At 46.1% G+C, this 17,527-nt stretch overlaps 1 protein-coding gene across 2 annotated transcripts in view; it reads left to right on the forward strand.

Moving 5' to 3' along the window:
• pcdh11 (protocadherin 11) overlaps positions 1–15,315 on the forward strand; it is a 173,617-nt gene extending 158,302 nt beyond the window's left edge. For both annotated transcript variants that reach the window (XM_079389950.1, XM_079389951.1), the window contains exon 6: positions 14,494–15,315. In XM_079389950.1, coding sequence (XP_079246076.1) covers positions 14,494–14,891 — 398 coding nt within the window. In that variant the 3' untranslated portion in view covers positions 14,892–15,315. The remainder of the gene's footprint in view (positions 1–14,493) is intronic.
• Positions 15,316–17,527: the final 2,212 nt, after the last annotated feature.

A 17,527-nucleotide genomic window follows, 5' to 3' on the forward strand; every position in this document is an offset into this window, starting at 1 on the left:
ACGTGTTGCCCTGAAGTTTTTTTGTTTTTTTACTGCCGACTAACAGATGGTGGGATGTGTACTTTACGTATTCAGGGGGCCATTATTCAAAAAAACACTCCATCTTGTGCTGGACCCCAGAGCAACTCAGCTGTGCATTCGTGAATTATAACTTCCCCCTGAAATTGTCACGCTGTTTGTCAATCAGTCATTTAATCTCAACAAGGGCATTTTTCATCACAGACTATATATAGAATTCCACAACTCTCTATTTTTCCTCTGTTCAGTCTTCAATCGAGTCAGTAATTGCACTGATTCATAAAATATTTTATTAATTTTAATCAAACCAATTACACGATATGCTGATTAATTAATCACAATTAATCACACATATGAATGTCTGCTGAGATAACCCCCCAAACAAAGATAATTCAAAGACATTGTGGCAGACAAGTAAAGCAAAAAAAAAAAAAATTAGAGGTCAGCATATTGTTTTTTATATTTCCACATCACTGAACATAAGCTAGCCTAGTTCTTGTAGTCTGTCTTTGCTATTTTCTCCATTGAATGTATGCATGTCTCAGACTGCTGCATTTGGCCATTGTGACACATCTTGCTGTGTTTTCAGGGTCTTGCTCTATTAAAGGAGTAGTTCACACAAAAATAAACATTTGCTGAAAATGTATTTACCCACAGGCCATCCAAGATGTAGATGGGTTTGTTTCTACACCAGATTTGGAGAAATTTAGCTTTACATCACTTGCTCACCAATGGATCCTCTACAGTGAATGGGTGCCGTCAGAATGAGGGCATTTTTAATCTTAAACCGTTGCTTCTGGCCAAAATATGAGTCCATAATCCATAATAATGCTTTCTCCAGTGAAAAAGTCCTTCTCCTGTTGCTGTCCTCTCACATCAAAATCCACTGACATATTTGTTTTGGACTGTTTTCACTTTTAAATGGTGCTTGATCTGTGCATATTTCTATATATTTTTGGTAACAATTTATTTTAAGGACCGATTCTCACTATGAAGTAGCATGCATATTGGTAGCTATTATTAGTTCTTACAAAGTACATATTAATGCCTTATTCTTCATGACCATATTTTAGATTCCTTAATCCTAAACTTAACAACTGCCTGACTAAATACTGATAAGCAGCAAATTAGGTTTTCATTGAGGCAAAAAAGTGTGACTATATTTTCATGTAAGATTGTGCTTGGGCTACCAATTTGTTAAATTAATTTGTAAATGAAATGCATTATAACATGTTACAATGTCATCATTAAGATTAATTTGAAGGGTAACCTTTAGTTGCAGAAAGTAGGACTCGTGAAGATGCTGAAACGCTCCCGTAAGTGTATAAAATATGTTGTATGGCTCCACGGAGCCCGGAATTTCCTTAACATATTGCAGTTGCTGGAGTGTTGCATGCCCCTGACCTCCAGTTGTAATTTATTTTTGCGATGCATGTCACAGTTTACATCCCACTGTACATTTGTACATTTGGGACTTCATGAATATATAATAGCTAAGAGCAGCATGAAATCATACGGATCTCCTCTGCAAAAGTAAAAGTGTAAATCACTCATAAGCAGCGATGAAATACGAGAGTGGTGCTGGAGTGGAGCTGGTGATGAAATGCATCTAGCCTGCAGTAAGTGGCCTTTCCCTGATTCATGAGAATGAAAAGTGGGCCTCTTATTTCACCTGATGGTTGTGTCCAACCCTTGAGTGAAAAATGGCATCTTTCCCCTTGTAAAACACCCATGGGGTTAAATAGCTCCATTATTATTAATGACCATCCATTTGCCAATCTAGATGTGGAGTCAGAGTGGGTGTGTAATGAAATGATAAAGTCCATGTAATTACAAACTCAATTATTATCTTTCAAATTTCATTTTGTTTGACAGCATGGGATTTGTTTGAAGCTCATGCCCTTTGTTTAATCTGTATTGCATGCATGTACAGAAGGGTCCAGAAGATTGTGACCACATTGAAAACTTGGCATTCAAAATCTAATTGAAGAAGAGAAATATTAAGAAATGTTTTAAATTGTGATGTATTTCTAGTTCACTGATCAGATAAATCAGATCAGTTTGTGACACTGACTATATTACCTCCTTCACAGACAGTGAGATGTTCTTGCGGAAGCACAAGATGCTCATTGGATCTCAGTAACTGTGATTTAATCACAAGTGTTTTCAAACAATAGATCAAAATGCTCTTGAATTCAAAGCAAGCGTTTATTTAGTAGTTAGTTTTGTTTGTTTAGTTTAGTTTTGTTTTTATCTTCCAAACTAATGACATGAGTGAAAGTGTATTTGTTTTGTTTTGTTTTGTTTTGTTTTGTTTTGTTTTGTTTTGTTTTGTTTTGTTTTTTGTTTTGTTTTGGCAGCTAACAACATAAGTGAAAGTGTTACAACTGGCCTAGGTATCATTACAACAATACATAAGTCAAACCCCTAAAATCTATCCATCCATCCATCCATCCAAAAATCAACTGGATGCTGGGAATGCCCATAAAAAAGGCCATCTCTTTTTATGCCGTGGGGGAAAACAAACCATTTTAATTAATGCGCTGAGACCTTGTTAGGCGCTTGATCTTTACTTTTTGTTATGATTTCGATTGACTTTTGCTTGGTGCAATGCCGAAAAGTTGTTGTGTGGCGTTCCGTACCTCTAATAAGTAAAAAAAATAAAAAACGATCTGAAGATTTATATACTGCCGAATAAACAGACGAAGGTAGAAACCTGAACAGGTAGCACACAACATCAGAACTCCGACAGCAGTTATGGATATACAACGTATGAAACATATCAAGCTTAATATTCATAGTTATATGCACTCCAGATAGGCTACTTACCCTGCAACAACCTATCATTAGTCCCGTCCCCCTGCACCACAACCCAGTTCTGATGGGGCTTACAATAACCCTCCTTCACATCACATAAATGTCACGCCCTGATATTTTCTGATGTAAAATAGCAAAACATATTTAATTTGTTTTTACCATGGTTTACCTATAGTAGCTAACCATGATTTTTTGGTTGTAATCACGGTTAATTTTCTTTATTTCCATGTTATTTTATATCTTTTTATTTTACGGCGTGTATTTGTGAAAATGATTAGGCTATACGTTTAGCACACACCACATAATGCTGTGCATTTCAAGGCACTTCAGTAGACATTCAATTTAAAGAATTTAATTAAAAATAATTTTAACATTGACAAAACATAGGTAACATTAAAGGCTTTAATGTTACCTATGTTCTGTCAATGTTAAAAAATTTTTAATATATCAATAAAAAAAGCATGACAGGCTTTTACTCTCTCTATCACTTTATTAAAATTAAGCAAAACAAATCGACAAATGTTTACTTTCACAAGCCCTCATGTATAGGCTTGTAGTAAGCTGTCTCGTGCCTGGAGACTCAATCAGGTAACAAAAAGTGTCACCTCTGGCCATCCGTTGGGTCATTTGGCCAGTCACAGATACTGTACGGACAATCCGATCCAATATGGCTCAGTTTTTCGACATATCTTGCTCTGTCGAGCAGCAAAAATTATTTTATGTAGACCATTCTTGGTCAACACCATGCTTTTCTAATGAGGGGGAAAGGATAGTTTTCCCCCACGCTGACTACGCCCACACAGCTATGACGCGACACCGAACATGAATGGAAATTTTTTTTTCATGAATTTTCTTTTTTTTTTTACATAGAGTATGCACACACACGTGCACACACACACAGATTTGGGGGATTTTGCTTTCCCAGACTAAAAAGTTGAATGTAGCGTAAGACTTTATTTATGTTTGTATTTATTTATATTTATTTATTTAATTTAATTTCATTTTCCTTTTTATTTGCAAAAAAGTCCAGCTCTCCTTAAGGTTGTCAGCTGATGAAACTATAATAATATCCTTAATTGAGTATGGATATTCTCTCTTGTCGTGTTCTTCTCCTGTCCCAAGGGTTCTAACTGTGCTCATATCAAGTGCACCAATTAAATACATGTAAAATTTGCATACATGGCTGAAACGATACTGAACTTTGATCAAATATGCCACAGTGTACCCCCTTGGTGGGTATGTTTTGGCTCAGTGAACTTCATGAAGACTCATTACTTGATCATTTGCATTTTGGGAAAAAAGCACAACCCTAAATCTTTGCAATGGTCTCTCATAAAACTTTTATTTGTGCTTTTCAACACAACTGAGACAGTTTGTTCAAAATATACAGACACTAAAAGCAATGATACACTGAATCCTCTATCACATTTTTTAAATAAAATCACATATGTCGTTCAAAAAAAATCAAGGCTGACTTGTCTCATGTGACATAAAGCTTGCTGCTCCATGCAGAAATGTGCCGTAGGTGGTACAGAGCCTGTTTTTCTTAAGCTCTGCAGTCAACCAGATAATGTTTAGACAGGAGAGAGAGAGAGCGGGGAGAGATGATGTTCTATATTTATGCAATTAGCCTTCTAATTGGTAGTAATGGGTTTGCACATGCTAACATAATGACTTGAGTAATCATCTCTGTGGCATCCTTGATGTAAATCCCATCAAGATATATTCAGGTCGTGCTGATTTGCTTAACAGCCCTGTCACAAATTGTCATCCGTGCTTATTGTCTGACTTCAGCATGTCCGTGTGCTACAAGCACCGTTTCATCACACTTCCTGACCAGGAGTGTCCCATACTGTCAGATAGCGTGTTTGCATAAATGTCACTATAGCCCAGCCACATGTCGGTTCATTTTATGTTAACAGTTGTTGTTTTTCTTTCCACAACAGCATTTATTGTCATACAACCTGGTATCTCTTTGACAGTGAGATGTCATATTTAACAAACTAAATAACAAACTTGCTATTTTACCCAAAAACGATCATTCTGTCTTCATTTACTCACCCTCAAGTTGTTCCAAAGCTGTCTGAGTTTCTTTTATCTGTTGAACATAATAGAACATATTTTAAACAATGTTGGTATCCAAACAGTTGGTTCTTCAAAATGCCTTCAAATTATCCGCATTGACTTCCATAGAACAAAAAATATATAATACGATGGAAGTCAATGGGGACCAGTAACTCTTTGGTCTCCAACATTCTTTGAAATATCTTCTTTTGTGTTAAGCAAAAGAGCTAACTAAAAGAGATTTAGAACAATTTGAGGGTGAGAAAATGATGATTCATATGTGGGTGAATTATCCCTTTAAGGATTTAAACGCTTTTCTTTTGTTTTAGTTTGGAAAATAAAGCTCAGGTTTTGAAACAAAAGACGAGACCTTTGCGGTTTGTCATAGGGGAGCAATCCGATTACCAATCTCTCTGACGACAGCGTTAGACAATGTTTGATTGAAAATATCTTCAAGCGTTCGCACCGCTGTAATTACAAGTGTGAATCAGCCTGGGACTTCAATCAATAACCACTGGCCATTTTGCGAAATGTTTTCATCTGCAGACAATTTGCTTTAAATGCGAGCCGTTATTAGAAGCCCTATTACTCTGAGTAAATAGGCTTGACATTTTTAAACCTATGTTTTGCGATAATGTAAATATCATTACCTCACACAACATTGCATTTTTTTCTGCAAGAGGTGAAATTAAAAATACCATCTCTTACCCCCAAACGCAAGGTTTTCTGACACATCTATGTATGTGCAGACCAGAGCACGTGGGGTCTGATTCTCTTTTAAAAGCTCGACGGGAGAGTAGCGATTCCCCCTGAATACAAAAAGCACTTAAACAGCATCAGAGTGCGCCGCTGCCTCGGGCTGACGAAAGCATTCAGCGCTGTCACCCACATCAGTCAAGCAGTACTAGTCCCTGTGGAGGAGAAACTGATACGGACTACATCTTTGGAGCTGTTTAATGTGAAATATCACATGCAAAATATAGTAGCTCTCCTGGCTGTTGACATAGCACCACTGACAGCTCGTGCTGTGCCTCTGCACACTAGAAAGCAGCGTGGCTTCAAACCACCTTTTACACATAATGTAATTGCGCACATCCACTGCTTGTGCTGATTGGCTTCACACACACATGCACGTGGACCTTTTGGGCAAATGCACTAAAGGTGTCTCACGCACTTCTCAGCGAATGTGTTAGGACCGGACATGTGTCTGCCTGCGCACATGAATCTGTCCAGCGTGGCGTGATGCGCTCGGCCCGTCAAAAGAACAATGGCTCTGAAAGACACCTCCAATTTCCAAAGCAGCTCTGGGGTGATTTACAGCAGCCTCCGAGAGCGACCTGGCCAGGACTCATTCTGCTCGCTCAGAGAGTGAGTGAGCGGCATCATTTTTCCTTAATGAAGTTAGTGACCCTCTGAAAGGTGACACGTTTACCGCTCCACTGATTTATGCACTGATGCTCTGAGGCAGACTTTAGCAGAGTAAGACTGGGAGCATGTGGCCACATCTCTCTCGCTCGTTCCTCTCTTTCTGTTTATAGCTTTCTATATTTGTGCTCTTTTGTCCAGTTCCATGGTATTAAGACAAACTGACATGTAAAATAAGAGCATACTATAGCTCTCTTCCAAAATCTAATAAGCTGTCCGAATCCCACAATATACTGTAGTTTTTATGCATATGCAGTGCACATGGGGTAAATATTGTCGTCGGCACAGTGCATATTCAACACAATTTTTCTGACCATGTATACTTTGCACATTCAGCTTGCACATGCACCTTGAATTGTTTATTTGTACTAATTAGTTCATCCACAAGGTGGCAACACTGCCCAAGCCTGTTGTTTTTTAGTCGAAAAAGACTTTGAATAGATGGAACAACCAGAGATTGTCTTACTATTAGTAGATGAGAGGGTCTGTATTATCATTGGTAAAAGCGCAACGGCTAACTTGGATTACGTGAAGCACTATGGCTACTATGGCTGCAGCGTTAGCATTAGCCGTTACGCTTTTTTCGCTAAAGGTTGCAGGCTTGCCTTCCAGTGGCTTTGGAACAACTACAAGCTACTGGAGACCACAACAACCTCGGAGCATTCCAGTCCGCCATACCACAAGATGGCACCAAGAGTGTTCTCAAGTGTTCATTAACCTATTTTGACAGTTCCAGTATGGTGGATTGCGTACATGTAGTGGACCATAGCAGCTAATATGATATTTATATATGGATATCTGTTGCTCAGACATTAAATCAAGGTGCTAGCAATGGCAAGGTCATGGGTTTGATTCCCATGAAATGCATGAATTGATCAAACGTATTAAATGCAAAGTCAGATACTTTGGGTAAATGTTGAAATATTTATTCTGTCTTTCTGCAATTCAGAATATTTTGATTTCCCTCTGCATGATATTAAAATACAAAACATAAAAAAGCAATAATTATATTGGCCCCTGGTGGTAAAAATAAAAATATCCCAAGCATGTAATGCAAGGGAACCAGACGTAGTCCCTTTCAATTATTTCTAACATCTTTACTTATGCAAATATGCTAAATTATTTCTAGATGACAGCTTGGAGGGGGGACCAGCATGAGCAAAGTAATGTTCAGACAGGGCTCTCCTTTTCCTGGTGGGTTAAGATATACATACGCCGCTGTAGGGCTCCAGCCTGCCTCCACAAGCACTGTTTTACATTCTAATTATTAGAGCTGACAAGCTTTATGGCTGGGGCTCAATACTGAGGCCTTTTTCTTGGCACATCTCGCATGTGATGTCAGAGCAAGTTTAATGAGATAAGAAAGTTTGAGTCCTGTAGTTTATAGTTCCCTATCTGTCGGTCACTACGAGTTATGTCGTGACGACATAGGGGATTTACTTGGAAGCCCCAATCATCTCTGACTTAAGAGAAAACGCCAATGAAATTGGCTAGTGGATTTTGCATACCTGAGCCACTCCCCGTGCATACGGGTATAAAAGGGCGACAGGTGCATCCACTCATCCGATTTTTGCTTCGGAGCCGAGTGGATGAACGTGTTGATCTCCACAAAGCCATTCATCATCTGTCTGGAAGCTGTTCTGGTTGGCGTTACGGTGCGAACAGCGGTGTCCTGTCTGCAGCGATTCCCCTGGGCACTTCAACTGAAAGAGCAAATTTCCTAAAAGAGCAAATCATGGTCGGTTCACGTCTTTTTAAAGACGCTGTTCCGGCCGTGTCCTCTTGGTTGCGGTCGTTTCCTGTCCTCCGTAAACAGCCACGATCGTTGTCTTCAGTGTCTGGGGCTCCAGCACGCTGAAGCTGCGTTCGTGGATGGTTTATGCGTTCATTGAGCGTGTAACCATAGCAGCGCTGCGATCGCGCCTCTCTCTCCTCACGGGGATGGGAGGGGCCCCCTCTGTCACTACCCGCGCTGGCTTCTCTGCCACGAGCAGAGAACCATCGGCTAGTGCTCTGGGCGATCTGAGGGTTACAGTGAGAGCCTTCCGCCGGGCCAGTCCCCACGGACCTTTCACTCCTCCTGCAGCAGCTGTTCTGTGCGGCTCCCCGGTGATTCTGCTGTGCCGTCTCACGGCGTGCCCAGCAGTTTCATTCGGCGCGCCGATAGAGGATTAGATGTCGATCGCGGCATCGGGGGATGGGCAATCGTCCTCTGAGGATGAAGGTTCGGCGCAGCTGCGGGGTTCGCGGCCGCCGCCGAATCGGACCCAGAGTTGACGGCCGTGCTTTCCCGGGCCGCCGCGAGATCGGGCTGGAGGCGTGCACACCTCTCAGTCCTGAGCCCTCGCGGTGAGATGATTGGCTCCTCGGCAGAGGCTGTGGCTCGCGACCACGCCCTGCCCTGGTTCCTTTCTTCCCGGAAGTGCACGAGGAGCTGATGAAGTCGTGGACGGCCCCTTTTTACGGCCAGAAGCGGCGCGTCTGCCTCCTCCATCCTCGCTACCCTCGATGGCGGGGCGGCTAAGGGTGACGCTGACATTCCCCAGGTGGAGAGAGCGGTCGCGGTGCACTTGTGCCCGCGAAACGCCGCCACTTAGGGGAGTCGTTCGCGCCTCCCGTCCAAAGCCTATAGGCTGATGGCCGTTCTCGGCCAAAGCTTATAGTGCTGCGGGCCAGACCGCCCCTGCCCTGCATGCCACGGCTATCCTGCGAGTACACAGGCCAAGGCATTAAATGCACGAGGGTAGTACCAACCCGAGGTTGACGCAGGAGCTGCGCTCAGCGACTGGCCTTGCCCTACGGGCAACGGAAGTCACAGCGCAGTGCCTCGGGAAGGCGATGTGCACACACTTGTGGTCCAAGAGTGCCGTCTGTGGCTCAGCCTGTGGAGAGGGGCGAAGTCGACAAAGTACACTTTCTCGAACGCTCTTGTCTCCCAGGCTGGACTGTTCGGCGACACTGTCGAGGACTGTGCCCAGCAGTTCTCGGCAGTACTGCAGCAGACCGAGGCCGTCCAGCACATCTTGCCCCGGCGTGATGCACCGCTCCGCCACAGGGCAAGCCCCAGTCTGCTGGTCACCGTGGGCGCCCTCCTGTGTCCCTTTGAGCTGCTCCGCCTTGTGCTGGGGCGTCGAGCCTCTTGCAGGAGCGTGGCGCCCCCCCCCCCGTGTTCCAACTGGCCCCGATATCGTCCAAGGAGGCGATAAAACGGCCCTGACACGGGCAACCCGGAGGTGTGGGAAGCTGCTCTATCTCAGGAGATGGCGGGATCAGCGCCGCTCCTTCCCCCGAAGGAGGGTTGGGGGGAGAATCATTCATTCTGTTCCGCCGCTGGCTCAAGAAAGCCAGCGGTACCCACTTTGTCAAAAGAAGAGCAATTTCCTTTTTCCCCGGGTTATCAGGTTCGCGGGTTGACAGCGCGCGACGCACTGCCTCCTCACTCTCGCCCGCGACCCATCTTGCCAGCGGCCAAGAGAGTGCGGTTCGGGGACGCAGTGCCTCCCCACGCACCTCTAGCCAGTCCCCTTTGGGACCTAGGGAGTTCGGTAAGGATGCTTCAGAACGCGCTGCCTTCTGTACTATCCAGCCCTACTCCTCTGCGCTGCACCACCGCAGGTACGTCGATTGTGCCGTTGGAGCCCCTTGCACGGCGTCTGGAAGCGTGGCTTGCGCTGCCCAGCCCGTCTCGGTGGCTCACGCGCACAATTCGACTCGGCTATGCGATTCAGTTCGCCAGGCGACCTCCCAAGTTCAGCTGCGTTCTCGAGACCTCAGTGGTAGCTCGGAACGTTCCTGTCTTGCGCGAGGAGATTGCTGTCCTCCTGGCAAAGGATGCAATCGAGCCGGTCCCTCCAGCCGAGATGAGGCAGGGGTTTTACAGCCCTTACTTCATCGTACCCAAGAAAGGCGGTGGTCTTCGACCAATCCTGGGGTGCAATCCCCAGGATTGGTTTGCAGCGATTGACCTGAAGGATGCTTACTTTCATGTTTCGATCCTTCCGCGACACAGACCGTTCCTACGGTTTGCGTCCGAAGGTCGGGCATGGCAGTACAAGGTCCTCCCCTTCGGGCTCTCCCTGTCTCCCCGTGTCTTCACGAAGGGCGTTGAAGGCGCCCTTGCCCCGCTACGGGAAGTGGGCGTCAGGGTCCTCAACTACCTCGACGACTGGCTCATTCTGGCCCAGTCCCGAGAGCAGTTGTGCGATCACAGGGAGCTGGTGTTACGGCACCTCAGCCAGTTGGGGCTTCGGGTCAACTGGGAAAGGAGCAAGCTCTCCCCTGGGCAGAGAATCTCTTTTCTCGGTGTGGAGTTAGACTCGGTGAGTAGGACGGCGCGCCTCATGGACGAGCGCGCCCAATCAGTGCTGAACTGCCTGAGTTCCTTCAGAGGCAGGACTGTGGTGCCACTGAAACAGTTTCAGAGGCTCCTGGGGCATATGGCATCCGCAGCTGCGGTCACGCCGCTCGGATTGCTTCATATGAGACCACTTCAGCACTGGTTGCACTCCCGAGTCCTGAGGTGGGCATGGCGCCGCGGTTCACTTCGGGTGAGTATCACGCGCGAGTGTTGCCGCTCCTTCAGCCCCTGGACGGACCGTGCTTTCTACGGGCCGGGGTGCCCTTAGAACAAGTGTCCTGGCATGTTGTTGTCACAACAGATGCCTCCAGTACGGGCTAGGGCGCTACATGCAACGGGCAGGCAGCCTCGGGGCTCTGGACAGGGCCTCGACTGCTTTGGCATATCAATTGCCTGGAGCTGTTGGCAGTGCATCTGGCCTTGCGGCAGTTTCGGCCACTGCTGCTAGGCAAGCATGTGTTGGTCCGCATGGACAACACTGCGGCTGTGTCGTACATCAACCGGCCGGGAGGTGTACGATCACGCCGCATGTCACAGCTCGCCCGCCATCTCCTCCTCTGGAGTCACACGCAGCTCAGGTCGCTGCGCGCTGTCCACATTCCGGGGGAGCTCAATCGTGCGGCCGATGCGCTCTCACGACAGCTCACTTTCTCGGAGAGTGGCGACTCCATCCCGAGACGATCCGGCTGATCTGGAGTCGATTCGGGGAAGCTCAGGTAGACCTGTTTGCTTCCCGCGAGTCCTCCCACTGCCAGCTATATTCTCCCTGACCGAGGGGCCCCGCGGCACGGACGCACTGGCACACAGCTGGCCTCGGGCTTTACGCAAGTATGCATTTCCCCCAGTGAGCCTACTCGCACAGACACTGTGCAAGGTCAGGGAGGACGAGGAGCAGGTCCTGCTGGTCGCGCCGTATTGGCCCACCCGGACCTGGTTTCCGGAACTCATTCTCCTCGCGACAGCCCCTCCCTGGCGTATCCCTCTGAGGAAGGAACTCCTTTCTCAGGGGCTCGGCACCATATGGCACCCGCGTCCAGATCTGTGGAACCTCCAGGTGTGGCTCCTGGACGGGACGCGGCAGACTTAAGTGGTCTACCACAGGCCGTGGTAGACACCATCACTCAGGCTAGAGCTCCTTCAACAAGGCAAGCCTATGCTCTGAAGTGGAGTCTGTTCGCGAACTGGTGTTCTTCTCGCCGGGAAGACCCCCGAAGATGCACGATTGGAGTAGTGCTTTCTTTCCTGCAAGAAAGGTTGGAGCGTAGGCTGTCACCCTCCACCTTGAAGGTGTATGTGGCTGCTATCGCGGCCCATCACGATGCAGTGGACGGCCGGTCCGTGGGAAAGCATGATCTCATCGTGAGGTTCCTGAGGGGTGCCAGGAGGTTGAATCCGCCTAGGCCACCCCTGATGCCCTCCTGGGACCTCTCTATCGTCCTGGCGGGACTTCAGAGGGGTCCCTTTGAGCCGCTGGACTCAGTCGAGCTGAAATTCCTGTCGGCTAAGACAGCGCTCCTGACCGCGCTCACTTCCATCAAGAGGGTCGGGGACCTCCAAGCATTTTCGGTGAGCGAAGAGTGCCTTGTGTTCGGGCCGGACTACTCTCACGTTGTCCTGAGACCCCGGCCGGGATACGTGCCCAAGGTTCCCACCACGCCCTTCCGTGATCAGGTGGTGAACCTGCAAGCACTGCCTTCGGAGGAGGCAGATCCAGTCTTGGCGTTGCTGTGTCCCGTAAGAGCATTGCGCATATACGTGGACCGCACCCGGAGCTTCAGAAGCTCTGAGCAGCTCTTTGTCTGCCACGGAGGTCAGCAGAAAGGGAAGGCTGTCTCCAAGCAGAGGTTGGCCCACTGGATAGTGGAGGCCATCGCCTTGGCGTACCAATCCCAAGGCGAGCCGTGCCCCCTTGGGGTGAGGGCTCACTCCACACGGAGTGTTGCCTCCTCCTATGCGTTGTCGCACGGCGCCTCTTTGGTAGACAGCTGTAGAGCTGCGGGCTGGGCGACACCGAACACCTTCGCGAGATTTTACAGTCTCCGCGTGGAGCCAGTCTCTTCCCGTGTGTTGGGTAACAGGTAAGTGGCGGGAAGAGTTGGCCGGTGTCACGCTTGCTGCGCCATTCCCCCTCACCCGGGGATACGAGCGCCTGTTTTCCTCCTCCAGTTCAGTTCCCCGGACGGCGAACCCTGGTGGAGACCTCCAGCACCCCCGGCAGTCAGACTGGGCGGAGCAGTCTGACGCCAGGCCCAGTACTGGTGCTAGCTCGCCCGGGTCTCCGGTCAGCCCCTGTACTCGGCTAGGTGTCCGTATGGCCTGATTCCCTTCGGGTAATCCCACACGTGTATTCATCCACGGTACGGTTTCCCTCACGGTAAACCCGTGTCTTCCCTTTGGCAGAGCTCTGTCAGGCCCTGCTGGCAGTCCTCCTCCCTACTCCTAGGTAGGATCTGCCCCAGGGTCCAGTCGTATGTAGTACTGCCCCAGGCCTGGGTCAGTCCATATCAGTGTCTCCACATGTTACCTCCCTTCGGGCAGGATGTGGCCTCCGTAGCGCCCTTCTCCGGAAGGCTCGCTTCCCCGTCGTTACCGCCAAGCTGTAACAACAAATAGGAAAGACTTGAAGCAGTCTTTCATAGAAGGTCGAAATCCCTTCCGATTTCTTGGGGAAAGGAACAGCGGCTTGGCTATCTCCAGCAGCAATGTACTCAGTGGTCCCTGCGGGCACCAAGGTTAGCGAATTTGCGCTGGGGCGATGGGAAGGTTGCGACCTTCGCATGGCATTTGTCTGTCACGCACTAGCTTGTCAACATTTGCATGCATAAGGTCGTGACGGGGTTCAGGTTGTGGCGCTTTCCATATGACCCCTATGTCGTCACGACATAACTCGTAGTGACCGACAGATAGGGAACGTCTCGGTTACGTACGTAACCCTCGTTCCCTGATGGAGGGAACGGAGACGTTATGTCCCCATGCCACAATCTTGAACCATCGCTGGTTGCCAGGGACACGTTCTCGGCTCCTCAGCGGGTAAAACCGGATGAGTGGATGCACCTGTCGCCCTTTTATACCCGTATGCACGGGGAGTGGCTCAGGTATGCAAAATCCACTAGCCAATTTCATTGGCGTTTTCTCTTAAGTCAGAGATGATTGGGGCTTCCAAGTAAATCCCCTATGTCGTCACGACATAACGTCTCCGTTCCCTCCATCAGGGAACGAGGGTTACGTACGTAACCGAGACGTTCTCTTCCCTTTGAGCAAATCACGTTCTGTTGCTCGCAGCAACTGTAGCACGCTTACTGTACGTGTCGGCTGCGCTAACAAGTAGGCGAAGGAGGAAGAATTGCTGCGTTTCCATTTGATTTGTCTTAATTGACTTGATTTTAGTGGGAGACATCAGCAGAGGAAAGGTGTGCCAAGATGACTGCGATTAAAATAAACAATGGTTTTAGACCCGTTCATTAATTCTTTAATATGTAAAAAGCCAATCTCAGACACAAACAACAGAGACTTTTTTTAAGATTTAATTAAGCTACAGGGAATTCAGTGCATATTGTAGGTAAACACTTAGGGCCATGGGAATACCATTTAAATTAAAAGAACTGGTGTTGTTTTTCTCATTACCAGATGAATTAAACATTTATCGCTGCCTTTCATTTCTCTCAGAAGCTGACATTTACAGGTCACCTTTTGATAGCGCCAACTTTGTATTGTCTCCAAGTGCCTTAGCAATGTGAGAAAGTATGATTTATTTTGTCTTCCGTGTTCACCTCTTGACTGAGCCTCCGCATTTGTCATTTCATCATCCACAGCTATTGAAGTGAACCTGCAGAAAGCTCTCGCCGAGGCCTCGGAGACCTGTACCCAGGAATGCCTGATCCTGGGTCATTCTGACAGCTGCTGGATGCCGCCAGCGCTGACCCAATTCCAGACGTCCGGTGCCGCCACTCTGCCCTCATTTGGTTTTCAACAAAGCTGGGCGCGGGGGACCAAGCCAGATGGGCGTCACACCCTTGGCAGGTCAGTGCCCAAAGATGATCTGGACAAAGGGAGCAACCGGCCCCAATTCTACAACACACTTGAGAGACACTGCGGCAAGAAAGAAGATGGCGTCAAGGTCATCCCTCTAGCCAGCTTTTCCGCCATGTCCAGCCCCCAGATGTCCGCTGGCAGAGGCTCTTCCGCCTTCCTGCACGAGCATCAGCTGTAGAAGCGCGGGTAGGCCTCAGAGCAGTGCATAATGAGAGTGATTGAAATGGAAAAGCTGACGGGTTCTGATCGTTATTAGCATGTGTCAAACCTTTCACGGCACGGCGGAAAGGGAAGTTAAAGCAAAGGACGGTAGCTTTCGATATCCTCTGTGAAACTGAAACATGTACAGTAGACAAATGGTAGATATAGACCAAAGTAGCTCCTAAGTGAAAAAGAAAAAGAAAAAGAAAAAAGCAGTGTGAAATGTGTCTTAGTGACATATTAGTGGCAAATTAATTAAGCTTTACTGTTGATCAAAAAGGACAAGATTTTTATTTCATTCTTTTGTGTGCCTCTTGAATGCAACTTAACAAATTACTTTAAAGTCTGTGCTGCTGGAAGAAATCATTGCATACGTTTACTGATATTCCTATCTAATTATGAAAAAAAAAACATTCAAGTAAATGCCATGTTCTTGTTATTCAAATACAATATGTGCATATTTCGCACATTATCTGGTCTAATTTTAAATACATATGAACGCATGTCTGCAGCTAGTGGTCTTGGCGAGTTTAATTGCCGCTCACTAACAGCAAAGCCGGTGCTTGTTTCATTGTGCTTTGCACATGGACGCAGACACGCTCGTAAACAAAACAATAAAAATTTGGCTCTGAGTTAAAAACCGCATTTGGAATATTACAACGCATGTAAGCGTAGTCAATAAGGTTAAGTGTAATGTGTGAGCGCTGGGTGACTGCAGTATTTCTTTTGGCTTTGGTGAGGTGTGTCGTTTCCAGCCGAATTTCCACCTGAGTCTGTTTTATTCTGGTAAAGAGACCTAGTTCCATGCCCCTGAATGGGCTGCTTACTCTGTCAAGACTATAGACACAGCTAAGCCTCTCTGCAAAAATTAGTCTTGCTTGGTGTTAACATGTAGAAACTTTTAAATATTAGGGTGCTTTTTATTCTTTTTAAAATTTGACGTTAGCTCTTTTCTCCCTGGTGAGCTCAGAGCCTTCCTCTGATGTTCAGCATGTTGGTAGTTTCCATGCATTTGACACCCTTTCTCTGCCATTAAAAGAAACCCGCTTATTTTCAACATTATCTCATTAGCAGAGGCGCAGACATGGCTAAAAAGGCATCCTTTGTTTTTTTCGCACTACTATATCAAGTTTCTCTCTCGATATATACAATTTATGCACCATAATAAGTGCTGTGGAATCTCCCAAAAGTATAATTACTTTTATCAGTAATCACCGTAACTGCTATAGAAGCAGAACGCTGCTCTATAATAGCATAATTGGCTACCTTTTGTATGTGTGTGTGCTTGTATGATGTGCACTTCTTTTAGAACTTACGTAAAAATTTGCGAGGTTTATATATAATGATGTCAAAGAAACAGCCTTAAGATGTAGATGTGTATTGTATGGATGTAATGACTGCTAAGTGAAGTAGAAGTTTGCTTACAATCGTGTCATATTTTCATCCAGTACCTGTATTTTCAAACAGAGACATCAAGTAATCCCACAAAGAGGCTGTGCGGCTTGAGGAATCCGCACAAATTTAATTCGCCAACACTTCTCCTTAGTATATACTGATGACACAGAAATATTTGGGTCAATGATCCAAAAGATGACTTCACTGTAAAATAGTGTACGTGCCAGCGACAAGAAATGTGTCACAGCGAGACGTGTTGGAGTGTGTTGCTCTTTGATGCGAGAGAACTGACAATCACTCCGGCAGCTGTTCCCTCAACAGTTTAAGATCTGTCGAATACTCTTGATTAAGAAGAATAATTGCGGTGTGGGACTCTATTAAGGGAAGAAAGCGGTGGCTTGGTCTTGTACGTCTGCTAGCTGGGACGGTGAGAGAGTATGGAGTGTAAGGATGGTGACTCAACTCAAGCTCTCCTAATCTATACAATAGATCAAAAACGCTCGAAAGTCAAGGTCTGAAATACTAACATCAGCCGTAGAATCTCTGCTTCTGTTCATTCGTAACACAAAACAACACCTAGTTACAAGTAGTTGAAAGATTAAAATCAGTTTTTGGAGGTCTGTTAAATTTCCAATGATTGAAAATAATGGTTTTTGAAGAAGAGTGCTTCATAACACATTTTTTTCAAAACTGCATGAATTTAGAGGTTTTACATGCTTACAGTCAACATGAAATCAATGAGACCCTGTTTGCACGTCACTGGCGTTTTTGTGAATGATTCATCTGAACACATTTTTATTTAAAGACAAAATGCACATCTACATTTTAATTAAAACGTAAGTTCCTGTGCCTCTCAATCAACTTTCTTTAATTTGGCATCACCAGGCAATAATGATTTAAAAAATGGACAAACATTCAGATCTAGCCTCAATCTGGGACAGAAACAACCCCTTTCGTGGTCCAATGCAAGGATGTGCAAGGAATTCTCTAGGCCTCAAATGTAGTAATAAAGAAGAAAAAATATATCATTCAAATGCACTTTGTTTGATTGATCACAATATTATTGTTGACAATTGTTGAGAGTGCCACTTTTGATTAATTTAAAAAATCACATCATATCCTACTGTAAGTGATAAATCAAAGCTTTTTTCCCTCTCATTTAATATTCTATTTCTATCAGAAAATTGTCACAGTTACAGAAGTTGCAAATGCAATTTC

Source organism: Barbus barbus (genome assembly GCF_936440315.1).
Source record: "Barbus barbus genome assembly, chromosome: 33".
NCBI lineage: Eukaryota > Metazoa > Chordata > Actinopteri > Cypriniformes > Cyprinidae > Barbus > Barbus barbus.